Genomic DNA, 19,067 nt, shown 5'->3' on the forward strand with positions numbered 1-19,067 from the left:
TGAGAGATAGCCCCCACTAGGCAGACAGAAGGGCTTTTTCCAGGACATTACACTTCAGTGTGTCACCTTTGCTACTCTTGAAATTACTGTCCAATTTTGATCATCCGTGTCCGTCTGTGACAGCTTTTCCCTCTGCTTGCTTGCTTTCCGGCTGCCAGCTATCCCAGCCGTGCATGAGCATGAAGTCAACAGGGTATTCTCTGCTGAATACCTTGATACCTTTGCGCTAGACAGAAAAGAATGCAGAGGCTCTCCAGCCTGCCCATCATATGCCCTCTCCTGTGTCCGTTGCTTTCATAGTGGGAGCTGTGTTTGTTGGCACGGCTTGATTTCCTCTGCTATTTCTGCCAGGAGGGTAGAGATGTTATTGCAGGCATCACAACGTGCCTTGGCGTCCTGCAACTGTGGGTGGCAGCTTCAAGGAAAGGAAGATGTTTGAAAACTAAGGAAGGGCATCACATGGGATATAAATGTCGTTTTCTGATGTATAGTAAATCCTTTGGAAAACTGCTTTTCAAAAGGTTTGAAGCAAAGCAGGGTCAGATTTGACCAATAGGTTCAGCCTTCCCCTTTCCTGCAAGAATTGGAAGAGATGATATTTTGAACTCAACAGAGTATTTAATTTCAGTGTTTTAAAAAAGAGGCAGCTTGGTTTAGAGGTGCTAGAACAGTTCTTCTCCACATTTCTAACCAGAACTTTTAAATTCAAAATGCTGTTAGTTTGTTTTAAACTCATCTGTGATCAAAAATGCAAATTGCATTAGAGAGTACAATAAGCCAAAAGGGAAACAAAGCATTTGGTTGCAAGCTGAAATGAAATTTATGATGATCTAAATTAAAATAATTTTTTTAAAAGTTTTTAATTTTGCTGCTGTGATTATTGCCATGGTCTGTCAACCCAAAAAAGATCTCCCTTCACTTTTCAATTCAGATGCTGAAGCAAGTTTATCTTTATTCTGGCTTTGGATGAGAATATTATGGCTCAGTGCAGGTGATGTGGTCTACTCTGAGGGTCTGCTCCTAAAATCCTTGTCTCAGGAGAGCATTTGCAACAGGTCTCCCTTCCATCTTTCCCCTCCTGCTGCTGCTGTTGAACCTATAGAAAGGAAACGCAGATGCAGAAGCTGTGTGTGAGTTGATCTTGCTCTGCCCTGGTCCCCAGGAGGAATGAAGTGGGAACCAAGTCTTGACATGCATCATAAGGTCAGTTTGGACACAGTTCTGATGGCAGTTTCTTTGTGGACAGCCTGTGTGGAGGAGGTACTGAAGAAAAGTAAAGGGTTGGGGAGCAAAGTAGGCAAGATCCTAGAAAGGTACGGAAGATTTCCTGTCCTCTTTGCCTCATGGTCACTGTCCACTTCAGCCTATTACAGATCCACTAGACCCCCCTTGCATTTTCCATCACCTTTCACCAGCAAGGAAATGGTAAATCCTCTGAAGGCTGAGTTTTACTGCAAACATGCTGTGCAATATTTATGAAGACCACTGTGAATAATTAAAGGTTTATTGCAACTTTAAAAACTTAGCCACAAACTCTTTTGTAAGATCATCACAAGACACAGCAACGCTTTGCCAAGGAGTGTTGCTGACGTAGTTCTGGTCGGTGAGGATCCTCAAAAGGGCATGGCTAGTTTATCTACCTCTGAGAAGAGAGCAGGAAACCCATCCAGGAGTGGGACAAGGCCTTTGGGTCTTTAACTCAAATGTTCCTCTATGGTTTGTAAAGCAGATACCATTGCAGTGCTGTTGTGTAGGCTATGTGCATCAAGTTGGCCATTCTCAACCCATTTTCTTCTCCCAGCAGCAGTAATTTGCATTGGTGGGAGTGGCCATCAATAAGGGTATAGAGAGGAGTTGCCATCAGAGCTTGAGGTGGTACCCTAAAATGGAGGAGCATAACATACTGAAGTGCATCTTTTGCATCTACATACTCTTCCTGCATCTTTTATCCCAATAATAGCTGTTAGAGAATATTCCCAGAAAAAGTATAAAACCAGTTTCCAAACCATCATGTCAAAACCAGTCAAGTTTAAACACAAGGAGTGTCTAGCTCTGACAGTAGATTTTTCTACAGGACTGTATGTCTGATTTTCATGTTCAGCCCTTTCTCCAAGTGGTAGATGCATTTTAAACAAAAGCAAAGTGGAAACCTTGCCGCTGTTTTTCAAAATGATTAGCCAGAGGGGGACTGGGACAGAGAGGGCTCTGTGTGTGTGAAAGAGGGAGCTGTGGTGTGTGTCAGGTGGTTTTATAAACATGGATTAATGGTCTCCAAAGCTCAATAAGGTGACTGTGTGATATACCTGCTTGTTCAGAAGAGCTGAGGGGAGCTTCAAGCATTTGTGTCATCATTCTTAAAGAGAGGGGAAAAGAAATAATCTTCATTTAAATGCATATAGTAGCTTTTCACTTGGGACTGAATGGAAAGTTTTTCTATTAAAATGCAAATGAAAGAATAAACTGTAACTCCAAATTTCTTCCTGAAAATGAATGTCTCCTCTCTGTATTGTGGTAACAGGGTGATCTGTGCCTTCAGAGTGCAAGTACTTTATCTTGATTTGGGAAAAAGGGAGAGCAGGAGGGTAAGAAAAAGAGGTTTGAGACTTGGGGCCCTAAAGAAATTGTGCCCCTTTTTGATATATTAACACAACATCATGTTATGTTTTGAAAAGAGGGTTGGAAAATCATCAGAAAAGGGAAAAAGGTGTTCACCTGGACAGTGCTCCTTTTGTGTCTATAGTATTTCAGAGGACATCTCAACATGAGCATTGCTGTGCTGTATCGGTGCAGGACACTCATGAAGTCCTAGACTGTCTCAGCATCCAAAGCTGATAAGAAAAAGAGAAAGATTTGGGGTCATGCAATGGGCATGTGGGAGAGGCAAGACATGAGCTCAGATGCTCTGCTGAATCACAGCTCTCCCCCTTCCTGGGGAAAAAGTCTGTGAGCACGGGGGGTAGTTTTTAGGAATCTCTGGAGCTATACAGCAGGTTCTGTTCCCTTCTCAGATCAACAGGGTTTAGAGTAATCTTTTCAAGACCTGACCATTTTTATCACTTGTGAGCATCACAGTTTGGAGGTGGAGACTCCCCTTTAAGAGGGTGGTGTTACCTGATGGTAAAAAGATACCTCAGCTGTGTCAAACAAGCAGTGGAGATGGGAGATCACAGCTCCAGCTGCTCCAGGCCTGGAACTGACTTTGCAAGCACAGAGTTTTTGCAGGAGTGAGGAGAACAGACTGGGATTAGGTCTGAACTCATCCCAACAAAGTTGGCATTCAAGCAGGATATCTATGATAGGACTGGTGTCACCCAAGGCTCATCTGTTGGCCAGAAGATATGGTCATCTTCTGAAGTCCAGCTAAGATGTGATTAACTCCTGCAGGTGCCTACCTCTCTCCATCACTAAAACGAGAGAGGGAAGGTACCTATGCTCCTGTATTGTGTTTACAACACAACCCTTTGCCTTCACAGACTCTGACACTCTCTGATCTCAAGCCGAAGCGGGGACCAGTGTCGGGTGGCACCCAGGTGACAATTACAGGCAATAACCTCAATGCGGGCAGCAATGTCATTGTGACCTTTGGGCGACAACCCTGCCTCTTCTACAGGTACAGATGAGTCCTTCCTACTGTATGTGCCTGAGTCTGAAATATGTGAGCAATTGTAGTCAAGAGACTTCTTCTGCAGTCCAGACACGCTGCCCCTCAAGTGCCTCTTTTGCCTGTGGCCATGTTTATTCAGCAATGGGACTTTTGCATTCTGCACCGTGTGCAACCTTACTGTGAGTGTTTTGGGGTGAGAGAATAGGATTTATTTCATTGTTTTGGTTGTTATTTGGTGTGCTTTTTTCCATGTCCCCTTGTCAAATTTCACTACAATTCTCCACGGTCCTACGCTTTGCTACTTGCTCTGGGAGTACGTCATTTAAAAGATTCATTTTCATGTCCCTGCTTTAGCAGAGGTGACAAAGAAAATCTGACAACATTGGTTCTAAGTATTAAAACACCTCCCTTTTATCCCAGAATAGTTGTGTAGTGCTAAGAAATGGATGATTTGCAACATTTTAGCTCTGGGTTGGCTGCTGTTCAATTGCAGTTCAGAGAGGCTTAATGTCAGTGTTACCTGCTGAATGTTCCCTGATCCCTGTGAGAATGAGCCTGAATCCCGTTCCCAGGGGCTCCCACAGCTCAGAACTACCCAGTGCAACATATTTTGTTGCCAGTATCAGTGGAGGCTGAAGATGAAGTTGGCACATTTCCCCTGGCATGTCCTTGGCAGAAGAAGGGCTCATTCACAGGAGACCTGGGACCACTGTCTTGGGGCAATGCCCTTCCCTCTCCTGGCTGTGGGGATCCTGTTCAGATGCCTGCCATGACTGTGGTGTGATTCAGCATCTATAATTTGGGAGGGTGAAGTCACAGTTTGTGATTTAAAAGGCCAAGTGGAAGCCAGAGCTGCTTGGAGATGCTTACTGAAGAGACTGGGAGTTTTAGGAGCGACTGAGCATGGTCTTTCAGGGGAACTTAGAGACTACCTGTAGGGTGCAGTTAGTGAAGGTGGGTGCCATGCTACAAGGGGAGGTTGAATCCTGCTTTATCCTTTCTAGGGGTATAAGATGAGGCTGCATAACAAATCACAGGACTGGGGAGATTGAGGGTATTTGGAGCCTGAATTTTTGGCTCTTTATGGAAGGTAAGGGCCACTGCAAAATTCAGACCTGGAGCTGGTTTTGAGCCCAGCCCAAAAGGAAAGGTTTATGCGGAATCCTCTTTGAGTATAATCATAAAATGCTTCCCACTATATTAGCACCTGCCATGCAAAGGTCCCAGGCACACTGCAAACTGCACTTAAACAAGGCTTATAGTCCTAATGCAAAGTAAACTTTATTATCCCAAACTGGAAAGCTGAAGTGCAAACACTCCTTTTTATGAGCTGCTGCTACATATGTCTGCAGGCAGGAAGGAAACATCCATCAAGTGTTTAATCACACAGAAATACTTCTGGAGAGAGGTCTGGTTTGGACTTCCCTTGGGGTTGAGTTTTCACTCTGAGACCTGAGAAATGATGGGTTTTGTGGTTTTACTTAAACTAATGAAACTTCCTCAGTTAAATGTGTCACACTATTCACAGCATATTCCTGTAGCAGTGAGTTTCACCACTTCACAGTACGTAGGTTAAGGTCACTGGACACAAGACTAAGTAGCTGGGCTCTTTTTGGCACCATTTGCTTTGCTGCTAATAGCACGTGGTTTATATTTACTTGCTTCTGCTCACAGGAGATCCACCAAGCACATTGTCTGTAACACCACTGCCTCAGATGAAGGCTTTGAGAAGGTGAAGGTGTCCGTGAGAGTGGACAAGGCCAAGATACATCAGGAGTTGCAGTATGAATATGTAGAGGATCCAACCATCCTGAGGATCGAGCCCGAGTGGAGCATCTTCAGGTAAGCATCCCATGGACAACACCTACCACTTCCCATGGTTTTCTAATGCATCACTAGCTTGTTCATATTGGTTCTTGGTACAGAAAAGTGCTTTCCAAGCATTGTGTTCACTAAGAAATAGATTTGTGCAGAGCTGCTTCCCAGAGCCCAAGACCATGAGGGCTGGTGGACTTGCTTCCTCGGAAGACTAAAAGGCCAGCAATGCATTGTGCATCCCTTGTAACACCTTGGATGCTCAATGTGTGTCTGTGCTCATGTGTACCCCAGAAAAAAATTTCAACAGACTCTAGTGAGGGATGGGCAGGAGCAGGATCCTTTCTCCAAACTAACTCTGAGTAGTCCAAACCTAAATGATCCTGCTCCCTGCCTTCAGTAGCAGAGCAAAGCTTCCTGGCTTAATGAAGCAAAATCCAGCTGCCAATGCTCACCAGAAACTTCATTGGAGACTTCATGCTTTAATTACAAAGGTAGGTACAGCAAGTCTCCAACCTCCTTTTGAAGCTTTACTGCTTTACTTTCTTTACTGCAGCCCAGGGTTTATCTCCAGCACCAGGATGCTCCCTGTCTGAGTAATATTACAGACCACTGGGGCTGGTTAAACCACACAGTTGTATCCCTAAAAGCTGCAATTCCTAGTGCTTCTGGTCATGACCGTGTTTCAGGCCTTATTGGGCTGGGTCCAGAGGTTTGCATAGCAGCAGGACCAGTCACTGATCTCTTAAACCCGAGCATAAATGACATAACTGTGCTTAGAGAAGTGAATCTCACCTGGCTTTGAAAGCAGCAATTCCTACCTTTCCTACAGCTTTCATGGACCTGCTGTCTTAGGACTAAGCATTGCTTGCTTGGCTGTCATGCCTGAAAGCCCCAGGGTTGTATCCCAAGATGAAACACAAAGGGAGGCCTGGTCCCTGCCGTATCAAACAGCCTTTTTCCTCGTTAGGCATCCCTTTTTCTCTTCACCCCATTGATGCTGCTTTGGTGAATTCCGAGGGTTCACATGAAGGTGTCTGAGAGGAGCGTTTGCCCTGGTTGTGGAAGGCATCAAAGTGATACCCAAATGCTCTCAGAAGCCTACAGAGCTGGCCTCGAGAAGAGAGAAATTGGTCATTAAATGCACTGGTATTTCCTTGAAAAGATACAAAATAAGAAATCTTAGTCTCCCCTCATTCTTCCACAGCTGCTCTCTGCTTCCCTGTCAAACCGAACTGATTGGAGTATCTGGGGATTAGGAGCAGGGCTTGTAAATCCCCCCAGTTCAGCTCCCATCCAGAAGATGTTTTCACAAATCAATTAGTGCCTTTAATTACCGTGAGGGAATTTACCGATTTAGCCGGATTGAATCTTTGCACACTGAGCTTGGAGCTTTAGTGTCTGGATTTTCCATTTGGGGGTTTTATTTTCAGTCAGAGTTCAGGTTATCAGTGAAATGAGAAATCGCTTTACTCCCTTCCTTATTAAAGTGAGTTCAGTGCCGGTTAAAAGGTGCAAGATTGACAGCCTAGGAGAGTGAATTCTCCTATTATCCCCAGGAAAGTTGCATCACGGGGACCTTCCTCCACCTGGCACCAGGTCTGTCTGGGAGGTGAGAGAAGCTCTCCAGAGCTCGTGTGCTCCTTGTTTTCTCTGCTGAAGCTGCCAGCGAGAGATGAAGAAGCAGCCAAGGAGATGCTTCAGGTGGATTGGTAAAGCTTTTCCCAGCCTGGGGGTGCGGAGGTTCTGCATCCTGTCTCTTGCTGCCTTGAATCTCCCACCCCACCTCCCAGCATAAAGGAAATTAAGAAGAGGTGCTTGTTTAGTGGTTGTCAGCTTACCGCAGGGTGTGTAGCTGCTAGGATGGATGATTGGGACTCTACCTGTCTCATCATTCAGGTACAACCTCTACCCTTTGCTCTCCTCAGTGTCTCAGAAATCAAAATGCATCAGCTTGAGCATTAACAGGTGCCTGATTTTAACCAGACCTTCCCACTGCCATCCTTTTTCTTGTGCACTTCTGAATCACTCCAAAGGTGCGACCCTGGAGGAGGGTACAGAGAAAGATGTGATATCCAGGATTACCACTGTGGTTCAGGGTGTCGGGGACAGTTGTAAGCACTCTGTTAGCTGTGGAGGTCCATCCAGCAGGTCACAATGGAGACAAGCATTAGAGTAAGGCCTCCACACATAGCTGGATGAAAGTGCAGCCAACTGCAGTCCTGAGAATCAAGCAAGAAATACGTTAGTCAAGACACGTGGATCTGGAGATGAACTGAGGAGGCTGTTTCTCAGTATATTTGTTATGCGGTATGATTCATAACAGCAAATCCACTGTGCTTCTCTGATTCATCACTCCTGGCTGTAGGGCTAAGCTGTTTTGAGGGATAGATGATTGCTACTAAACCAGCTTTGCAAAATTAGTGAATGAATGTACTAAGCCTCGCTTAAAACCTTCTCAAGTGCCATTTTCCAGGACAATAAAGAAAAGATTAGTGCTAATTTACTCCCATAGCCCAAAAAAAAAAAAAAAAAAAAAAACAAAACAGAGAGTCACGCTGGGCTGGCAGGTAACTAGAATTTTATGAGGCCCCATTAATACTTTTGTTCTGGGTTTGATTTGAGTTGCTTCCAGCAATTGTTTGAGTCTGCAGACAGAAATTATGCTCAGAGCTTTTGGGACAAAAAGGAGTTAAATTAAGAAAGCTGGTAGTCTTGGCATCTCTGTTATTTTGCTGGGCAGCATGTCTCCCAGCTCTGATCCAAAGTGATGGAGAAGTGGCTGTGACTGGTCATTCACCTGCAGGCACAAAAGGCAATGGCTGGTGGTTTTCATGCAAAGACAAGCAACAGTTTTATTTGCTTGATTTGCAAGCCAGAAGAGGTTTGGGGGTGATTTTGTGTCTTCAGCAAACACAACTGCTTTGGCTTTTTTTTCGAGAAAAGGCCTCTCTCTGATTTGATGCTGCGTCTGTGCTTAATAACTGTGGTCTGACCCTGCAAGCTCAGTTTCCAAAATAAATACAGGATTTTTAACACGTGGGTTTAAAACTGTGTGCACAGACTTGGTTGATTAAATAAAAGGATTTATGTATATATACAGACACTCATATGTCTGTACGTATACACACACATTTGATACGTCTGGAACACGTAAGACTTTCAGCTGAGTAAAGATACAAAATCCATTCTAGTTTGAATCAGCAGACATTCATAATAATAATAAATAATAATAAAAATTATAAAGGCTCACAGCCAAAAATTCAGAAGAACAAGGGCAGTGGAGAAAGAACAATTTGGTTTATACACTTCTCTTCTAATTTCTGGTGAGTGAGCTCTCCCTGGGTGATATTAGGACTACTTAATGGGAAGCTGAATTTTGGGGAGAGGGTATTTTTTTCTGTAAGGCAGGGAGGGGGAGCTCTCTTATAAGTGGATGTATGACTGCAGGAGATTCCCTGTTCGTTCAAGAGAACTCAACCGTCCAAGCAGATCTTATGGAAATGGCAAAATGTGGTTTTGCCCCATAAAATTTCCTATTAGAAATCTCCCATCACAACTGATCATTTCAGAGAGCAAGAACTTGAGATACTCTTCAAAACTCAAGGTCAAACATTGTCCTAACCATCAGTCCGTAGAGGCATTACCTGAATGAAAGACCATAAGGAACCTCTCAGAGAAGTGTCACAGGAGCACCTGCTGAAAGATATGGTTGTGACAGTGCTCTTTGGCACAGCTCATGGCTCATGACTTCAAATTTACAGGCTTCTTGGTTCCATAGGCTATGCTTAAATTAGTAAGTACTTAATCCGGGTCTATTCTTTGGTCCTGAAGACAGCGAGCTTGCATAGCTCTCATCCATACCACCAATGATCTTTTCTCCTTCAAAGGAAGTTTAACTTCATCTATCCTGCTTTTTGAGAGTGCTCCCCAGCCCTTGCTATCCCTTGAACAATGACCAGACATTGCCTGGGGTACTGTTAACAGCTTATCAGCATCTAGGGCCACCAGACAGTGTTTGAGCTGGTGTCATGGTTGTTTGCTTTATCCGTGTGGTTGTAACTAGAGGGGCTGAAGCACAGTGCCAGCTAGCTGCACCCAGTTCACTGAAAACTGAAACACTGCTGAGCAGAGATGTATATTTATGTTCATTCCTACCTTCCCCATCTGATTAATAATGGAAGATAAATGAGGAACATGTTAAAAAAAGGTCAGAACTGGAGAAGATCTGTTGGCCAACACAGGCTTCCTCCTTAACAGTGTGTTTACTCTCTGGTGTTTTCTCATTTATAATGCACTTGTTTCACCTTTCATGTATATGTAGGTTTACCTGGAGGCAGGAAAGGGATTCTGAGCTTCTTTTTCCCAGTCCCACTGATTTCCACATGATCTCCCCTTCCATTCCAAGGGGAGGTATGGAGACAGATGTCGAAACCGATGAGAGCAATCCTCACCCTGGGAAACCCTCAGAGATGGGACTGTCTGTTGATGACATTTCCTCATCCTACCCTGGCAGTGTGAGCCCTGACAGCTGGAGGTTTTGCTTTCTCGGATAACTCTTCCCCCTTCAGCCCTTGCATCACGGTGCCTCCACCACAGTGCTGCAAAGGGAGAGCTCACCCTGGTACAGCAATGCTGTTTTGATTTCGGATGGCCAAAGCTGCCTGTGGTGAACTGTTCCCCTTAACATGGCATTCAAAGCCAACCCACACATGAGCTCCTGCTGAAGCCTGGGAATGATCCTTTACAGTTTCCTTCCTCCCTCCCCTCTGCTCCCTGAAGTCCCACAAACAGCACCACTGGCTGCAGCTGGAAGAGGCAAGGGTAAGGAAAGAAGAGTGTTTCTGAAAGCTGTTTCCTTCTGGTGACAGTGATTGCAGGGAATGAGAAGGGCTCTGTCTACATTTCCCCATCTTAAGCTGGGCCGAGACACGTTATAAAAGCAACAAAATCTACCAGATGCACGGTTGTGGGTTGTAAGGATTGGCTTTCTCAGGAAATCAGTCCTTGTCTGAGCAAAGGGACACAGTGACTGGAAATCTCTATTCTCTCATATGTTGGATCTAACACACATGGCTGAGCTTATCTGCCTGGGTCATCAAATGGAAACCAAGCAAATGCCTTATGCACACCACATCTGAAGATTTTGACTGTTCTAGATGCTGCAGGACCTGGTATCCCCAGCAGCACTGAAATGGGTTCATTGAGATGACATAATCTTACTTAGGGTGATGTTTTTATAGCAGGTTTAATATGAAGTTTGGGACTACAGCCACCAACAAGGTATCACTGAATCTTCAAGAGTTACTTGCACAGGGTAGTATCTATGAGGGTCTCTCTTCCTTAAGTGATATAGGAGATATAGTCTGTGGACCATTCTGAAGACCTCCTGTTAGATTTCCCACTCTTCTCATTACTGAAGCTTGTGATTGCTGAATCCTGACAATGAAAAACACCCAGATGCTGCTTGATGTGACAGTTTTAACAAGTGTGTAGTTTTACTTCTTTCTCCCCTTAGGAATGAATGAAAAACTTTTTGCTTTGTTTTGTTTTTCCTTCCCTTCCTATAGGACTGCGAGATGTGGTCAGACACTTTGCAATCAGCACTTAGGAATACAGATCATCCATTGCTGCTGCAATCAGTCCTGATATCTATTCGCTGGGTTCATGCACTTCTTTCATTTCTCCTTCTCTAGTGGCAACACACCCATTGCAGTGTGGGGAACTCACCTGGACCTGATCCAAAACCCTCAGATCCGAGCAAAGCATGGTGGAAAGGAACACGTCAACGTGAGTATGGTTGCTGAGCTGGGGATCATAGGAGGGGACATGTCCAAGGTGGTAATAGAGCTGGCTAACAGGTCTGGAGGTTGAAATCTCCTATTGCACCCAGAAAAGAGGGGATGACTTGGTTTCAGAAAGATCACCCTGTCCTGTCTTCATAAAGGAGCACTGGACCAGAGGGAACAGAGAGAGGTGTCATGAGAGGCGGTTCAGTTCCTGAGCCTGTTTCTTCTGTTGGCTCAAAGATACCTGTCCTCTCGCTTGGCCCATGTACAACCTACATTATTTATTGGCTTGCCTGTGCATAAGTAGACCCAAATTCAGGTTATTAGCTGATCATGCTGGGATCAGAAGGGACTGTGAGTAATACTCCTTGATACTACCATGTCCACTCTCTGGACTACTTGGGATCCTGCAAGAGCATATCCAGGTTTAACCAGCTACATTTACAATCGAATTCAATTCTCAGTGACCATTTAGGAATAAAAAGCAGCTCTGTGGAAGCCAGCAGAGCTTTACCAAGGTCTGGGAGGACAATTAATTTGGAAGGAGCCAATTACCAGTAGCTGCTGAGCAGTTCCTGATTAGAGCTGTAAAAGTTGTGAGTTTAGCACTTCCAGTTGGGAGACTCAGGAGCAGGAAGCAGCTGCTGGTACCTACAGCAGGTGGGAGGATGGGGTCATGCAACAGCATTTGAAGAGATGTTGGCTGCATGTGGACATTTCCTGGGACAAATTGTAAAAGAGAATCCCAGAAGAAGAGGCTCCAAAGTTAAAAAATGCAGAGGGACTAATTGGAGGGGGGCAGCAAGTCCAGTTCCTCTGCACTTCTCAGGTTTTAAGATTAATCCATGGGCTTTCCATCCAAGGTTCTCAAAGCACTTTGTGGACATTAAAATAATCTACTGCCACATGAGCAATGGTGAAACTGTGGTAGATCCAAAAAGAAAATACAGGAATAAGGGGTAGATTAATTTCCATCTGCAGTTTGCAGATTGAGACACCTAAATTTTGGTCTTATCCCATCTCTGCCATGAACTAGTATCTCCAAATCCAAAGCCATTTTGTCACCTCTTACACCTCACCAGATTCAGGAAATATCTGTTGAGTTTGGTTTCTGGGTCTGATGTGGTTCTTGACTGCCAATCTTCCAGTCCCTCATGAACTCTGGGAAAACCCTGATCTGACTGATTATGCGTATTCATAGGTCTGTTTTAGTATTATGTCGTATTTCCTGGTACAAGACAGCCAAACACTTGCCTAGCTTTCCTGTGAAATTAGAAGCCTGCATTCATCTTATTCTTCCATCAGACTCTGGCTCTTGCCTGACACAGTGGTCTCAAACACTCATGCCATGGTGAAGATGATGAAGCCAATTCATCATCTCAAACATGCTCATGTAGAACTGCCCATCAGGTTTGTGCTGGGAGGTACTCTGGTGCCTTTTCTTCCTTGTAAGAGCTGTTTCAGCAAAGAACTTCTGACTTACTTTACAATATGAAACTACCTGGTCCAGGTCACTTATCTCTGTATTGATTTGAGCCAAAACAATATTAACACTTGAGCTATGCTGTCTGTGATAATGAGTGTGCTCTCAGTGCTGGAGGTATCAGAATAGTTTGGAGAAGATTCTCCTATCGAGCTCAGCTGGGATCCCACAAGCTGGTGCTGTTTCCCCACAGATCCTGTTGGTTCCTGGTGAGGCCAGGACGCATTATCCTAGCAACCACGGTGTAGAAAGATGAAGGCTCAGATCCTGAAATACAATCAGGCATCTAATTCCTAGTTGTTTATAATGGGAGTCAGGATGAAATGTCTTTCACAATCTATTACCCATTTATCAAATACACAAAAAGCAGCTCTTTGGCAGGGCTGGAAGGCAACTTCAGGGTCTCCTGAGACCTACCTCACTGTCTTCACCACTCCAGCTTCTGGGCTTCATTTCAGGTAACCTGATGTTCAAACAGGAATCCTGGGCACAACAGAGCATGCACTGGACATAAACTTTTGCAGTGATCCCCAGAGTGTGAGAGCTGATTACGGGGTGGCACTGAGGCTTTGACTAGTCTCTGCTGTACAAAACAAAAGAACTTTCTATTTCCAGAAGGAAATGAGGTTAAGGGAAGATGCTGACACTGGCAGCCCCAGAGAAGAGGCACAGGATGCCCAATTGCAGTGCAAACTGCTCCACACACCTGCTCCAGCAAAGCTTTCATAATGCCTTCCCAGCCTTGATTGAGTGATTGGTATGGGGTATGTTTTGAAGCAGTGGAGCACCAGTCTACCTCACGATAACCAAGGAGGTCTGCTCCTCCCTGTCCTTTAGCAGTAGGCAGGCTAACATTTCACTGGGAGGTATCTGCCGACCAGGAGGGCTGGGGGCATTTTCCATAAACTCTCCTTGCGTTGGGTCTCTCTCTCTCCAGAACTGCGAGGTGCAGAATAGCACGGAGATGACCTGCCAGGCTCCAGCACTAGCTGTTGACCCCAATCACCAGTCTGAGCTTGCTGAGCGTCCAGAGGAGTTTGGCTTCATTCTTGACAACGTGCAGTCCCTGCTGATTCTCAACAAAACCAACTTCACCTACTACCCAAACCCAATCTTTGAGGTTTTCAATCCTTCGGGGATCTTGGAGCTGAAGCCTGGAAGTCCTATCATACTGAAGGTGAGATAGGGACCAAGGACTGGATGAGGAAGGACAAAGACCTGCTGCCTATTGCCTGACTATGCCTGCCAGCACCCCACGAATCACAGTGGCATCCTGATTACATCCCAGAAATTTCCTTCACTTGTTGCACCTACCATATCTTATCATATCAGAGTCACCATCTGCAGACACGAATCACTGCCCAGCATTTGCTAATACCCATAACTAAAAAATATAAACTCCTGCTGAAGGAGTCTGTCTATTTCTTTCTTGGGTTTTCAAGATCTTCCTCTCACCCCTGATTAAATCGTACAGCAGTCCTTTGTCATTTCTGTAATCTGGACTGCAGTACAGAGAAGGAATTTCATGATTGAACATTTCCATATCAGCACTTGTAAGTGGTGCAAGTGCAAAGAAATGGTCGTGCCTGCAGAATACCTTCTTGTGTGTTTGGACAGGGGTCTGTTTTACTGGCCAGAATATGTTTTGTGAGGGTCTGTTTGTGCAAGACCTATATGCAACATTTCTTGTTTAGTTCCAGAGGGAGAGGAACAGAACAGGCTCCTTTGACTGATGACAGTCTATAGCCATCCATGCTGTCCTCTGCTTGACTTTCTAAATTGGCTTTTCCTCTCTGTGTTAGTGAATGGTGAACAACAAATGTCAAATGCAATGTTAAATTTGTGTCACAAGAGGAAACTAGAGGTGGAAGGAAAACTCTTTCCTAACCTGTTTTTTTGGGGGGTGGTGGTATTCCTTTCTATCCAGGGCAAGAACCTGATCCCACCAGTGGCAGGAGGGAACGCCAAGCTGAACTACACTGTTTTGGTTGGTGAGAAGCCCTGTGCAGTGACCGTATCAGATGTGCAGCTACTGTGTGAGTCCCCAAACCTCATTGGACGGCACAAGGTGATGGTAAGTGGTTCCTGAACCTCAGCCTGTGTGGGTTGGGAGGGCACACCAGTGCTGAAGAGCTGGCAGAGATCTCCCAGGAGTTTACATCACCATTTGCCTTCTGTAGATCCCATAAACAACAGGGCCCTTTCTTGATATAATATCATGAGTAATTTGAAGAAGGAGAAGAGTAGAAGAGTAACCTGGAGATCTCTATGGACAGTGAGAGACCTTTCATAATCAAGACCCTTTAGGAAAGTTTGCCTCTCTTCTCATTTTGTACTGTCTGTATGAAAAACAAATACTCATCTGAGTTCATATAAGTAACATGTTCCCTACATGACATACTTTGTCAAATTCAGCACAGTCCCCAGCAATTACTAACATGCTGGTGGCTAAAAATTGACTTTATGTAGGAGAAAAAAAATGCAGGATATGGATGATAGTGTGACTGGACTTTGAGGTTTTGACATCTATACAACTTAGTATACTCTTGCATTTTCTTCCTGGAACCTGTGAAACATGGACCTTGTGATTATATCAGAAGGAGCTTCTCCTCTTACCATTGATGTATTCATTTCTTCTTTACTTTCCTCTCGGTAATTTGCATTCCTCACTGATGTTGCTTGATAAACAGCACATCAGCAAATTCATCTGAGTTGTACAGAAATCTGGGTGGAAACAAAACAAAAGGTAACAACTGACATCAGACATGCAGATGATCAATGTTTCTCATTCTTCGTGATCAACATTTTCCACTTCTCTGTTGCCCTCCCAAAGCTGTATCTGTCACATATTTATTTCAGTGCAGTGAGACTCATAGAGGTTGATGGAGACACACTGCATGGCTCTTTTTAAAAAGAGAGTTTTCTGGGGACTTGTAGAAAATAGAGAGTTTATGGTAACCATTTTGGGTCTCATTTGTGACTACTGCTGGGAGACCTCATACTGGCTACTTAACTTCTCTGTGCCAAAGTTTGTCATCTGGAAAATAGAGGTGATAATCCTTTTCAGCCATGCAAATATACTATGGCTCTTGATGCATTGTAAAGCACATTAAGACACTCCAAGAGGAGCAATAATGAAGTGAGAGATTGTCTCTGTGTGAATACCAAAGCTTTTGAACAAGGCAATATATGTTCCCTGTCATTTTCATGAATATAATTAAACATATGGTTAGTTTGAGATGGACAAAGCCGATCCTAGAGAGAGAAAACTCAAAGTCAGGTGAGCAATAATCAACCCCTGGGGATGAGGGAGGATGAACATCTGGTCAGGTCCTACTAATTGGGAAGAGTCCCCTGCTCCTGTGGCTTGGGACAGCTTAAGTGAAGCCATAGAGAAAGAAATAATCCCTTTTTGAGGATGCTGATCAAACCAGAGATGCTGCTGGAAAGATGGGAAGATGATCGCACTGAAGACTGTTAATAAGCAGCATTAGGGGCAAGTTACAGATTTCTCATTCAACTGCCAAAACTGAGGCAACACTTTGACAGTGTCTGGGCTGGGAACCAAATACAGAAGGTCACCTGTGATGGAGGCCAGTGCTCAAGGATGGACTTTACATCTGGAACTTAACAAGGGGACAGCTGGGCTGGGAAATGCCTCCACCAGCATGGCACAGCATCTTTGTTGCTTGGGGTGGTACAAAATGTATCCCCATGTTTCACATGAATGTCACTTTGATGGTCAGGATAATTGACAGGTAGCTCTCCCAGATCGTCCTCCTGTTTCTGCCAACAATTTACTGCGTTACCTTGAGTAAATTGCTGAACAAACCCTTTCTTACAAAGTGAGGTGGCCTAAGTCTGAGAGGGGACCATGGGAGTGAATCAACCATTGCAACACTGAGATTATTTCTAAGGGAAGGAACAGTGACAATGACACACATTGATGTCAACATGTTTTTGATCAAGTTCAGCTATCTTTTATACAATGACAGAGTTAAATATTTGAAAAAAATAGAAAAGAACTAAAAGGCCTGAGCAATGGTTGAAAAAGATTGACTAAGACTCAGAGGCAAGCTCTTTTCTGAGGAAAAGAAAGAGACGTGAGGAAGGTCCATGAGTTACTATGTTGGAGAAGGTCTGCAATAAAGAAATGGAGTATATTTGAAGGGTTACTGGTATCTAATGTATTCACTTACATATGGAGATTCCCACTGGACTCTTTGTATAGTGAATGGAGAGATGGTCAAATACAGCAATCGATGTTCAGGGCACACTTCGTCTCATCCTAAGGTAGGCACTTACATTTGGTGAGGGCAAACTTGCAGTAGAAAAGACACTACCAGAATCAAGTTTTGCACAACAGGGAACTGCTACAGGTGACCCCTAAGACTTTGCTGGAGAAAACTGGGCTCTGCCGTAGTGTCATTTAGAACAAAAGCATGATTAAGAGGCTTAACAGATGGTCAAACTGTTGTTCAGTAATATGGAGGGCTCATGTTCAATCTTCTCAAAGGTAGACTTAGCTTCCTTCAGAAACACTCAGTGGCCCAAGAAATAAAGTAGGTTGATATCAACATATTAGCTTGTTTTTCTTTTAAATGCTCACAATAATACTGCAGACTTGCGGGTTTTATTCTTCAATAGACAGATTCCCTCAGATCATGGCAGTTTGATTCATGGACTGTGAGACCTTCCCAGCATTGAAACCACCTTTAGAGAGGAACACACTGGGTCTAACTTTGCTAGGCACCTACCTCGAGGAGTCTAGATCTCCTCATAGTTAATGTAGAGAAATGGGAACTTCCACTGAATAAAACTTCTCATCCTAATGTCAAAGCAGGTGTCAAAAGCAGCTCACATAAATCACGTTATAAAAACGCTTTTTCTCTGTATTGACTCTGACAGCATGCTGTAATGTCTAAGTCAGATGTGGATGTTGAATGTTTGGTGAGAGGAATCTCACCCATGGAGACAGGCTGTTCTGTGAGCTTTGAGGACAGACCTGCGCTGGGGATTGGGACGGGGTTGTTTGATTCTGGTTTTATACTTCTTGAATGAACTAATCTGACTACAAGGCTTGGAGGAAAAGGGCCGCAGTCAGAAACAGAAAATGAAATATAAAGAATATATTTATTGATCCACTGTGACAGGAAGGACATTGTGCAAGCTGGTGAGCAAATTTGCTGGGAGGATTTGGGACAGTGGTCTAGGGCAAAAGGCAACAACTTTCAGTGCATAGATTAGCATGTGAGTTTGGCAGTTTGTCTTCTCATACCAATACCAACCCTCTGCCCTATGCAGGCTTTATAAGTGAGTTGGGTCTTGTATCTTGAAATAGATGGGATAGCTAGTTACTGCTGTGTCCTCAACTTATATGGGTGCTAGGTTTTTCCTTGGCCACTGAAGATGCTCTTCAAGTCATCAATGTCATGGTACAAGAATGGTCATCTTGAAAGTCTATTATCTGGTCAGATGAGCTTAGGTTTGGTTTCATTTCTCACCATGGACATTGTTATCTTTCTAGAGTCCAACCCAAAATAGCATAAGAGGACCTTGTGGATAGAAATTAGATATTTCCAGACATTCATTTTTGTCCTGTCCAAGATGTAGGGGTTACAGCTAGGTGGCTTTGGCCAGGACCCACTGAGGAACAGCCTATGGCCGGTGCTAGAGCAAAACAACCATCTTCTCAGAGATTGTAACTGGGGCCAGAATATTTTCGAGGAGATGGTGGAGTCACAGAGATTCATGTCCCTAGCAAGGGTTGTGGTAGCGAGGAGCGAGAGCATCTGGAAGACTTTTAATTAATTCATGACTCTCTGCCCCATAGTGTCTTCTGCTGGCTCTAGCCCTTCCTCCTTAGGCCAGTTTCTTCCTCCTGCAACCTAGAGAGGAAACCTGAGTAAGTGCCTGAGCTGAGGCATTGGAGGTCTGGGATTAATGTGTATGAAGGCAGGCTGGAGACTGACTGATTAACTGAGAGCCAGTGGGATGAAGGACAAGGCTAGTTACCAGGCTGGGATGTGGGGGATGTTTTCACTAGCTGCTGTGGGAGCTGTAAAGGTGAGGGAGAGCTCCTCATAAAGGAGAAAGAAAAAGGTTCAATTGCATGCTACAATGGTCCCAGTTGCAGTGGGAGGGGGAAGCACATAGCCCTGGGGTCTTGACTCCATTTCTGCCTGGCAGCAAGATTTTGCACTTTGTGCAGGATCTTATGTGTCTCTCTGTGACAAAGCTCAGCTGGGGTGAAGTGATCCATGTCATGATCCCTCAAGCTCTTTGCATAGCACCTTCCTAACTTTATGTTGATCTATAACCAGTGTTCACCTACCACAGCACAGTCCTAGAAGCCTTCTTTTTATACCTCGGGCTA

General features: G+C 44.4%; 1 protein-coding gene across 1 annotated transcript in view; it reads left to right on the forward strand.

Moving 5' to 3' along the window:
• PLXNA4 (plexin A4) overlaps positions 1-19,067 on the forward strand; it is a 429,280-nt gene that overhangs the window by 355,947 nt on the left and 54,266 nt on the right. The window contains exons 14-18 of the mRNA XM_074869684.1: positions 3,474-3,610; positions 5,279-5,446; positions 11,116-11,209; positions 13,629-13,868; positions 14,619-14,765. Coding sequence (XP_074725785.1) covers positions 3,474-3,610; positions 5,279-5,446; positions 11,116-11,209; positions 13,629-13,868; positions 14,619-14,765 — 786 coding nt within the window. The remainder of the gene's footprint in view (positions 1-3,473; positions 3,611-5,278; positions 5,447-11,115; positions 11,210-13,628; positions 13,869-14,618; positions 14,766-19,067) is intronic.

This window comes from Strix uralensis, chromosome 5 (genome assembly GCF_047716275.1).
Source record: "Strix uralensis isolate ZFMK-TIS-50842 chromosome 5, bStrUra1, whole genome shotgun sequence".
Classification (NCBI taxonomy): domain Eukaryota; kingdom Metazoa; phylum Chordata; class Aves; order Strigiformes; family Strigidae; genus Strix; species Strix uralensis.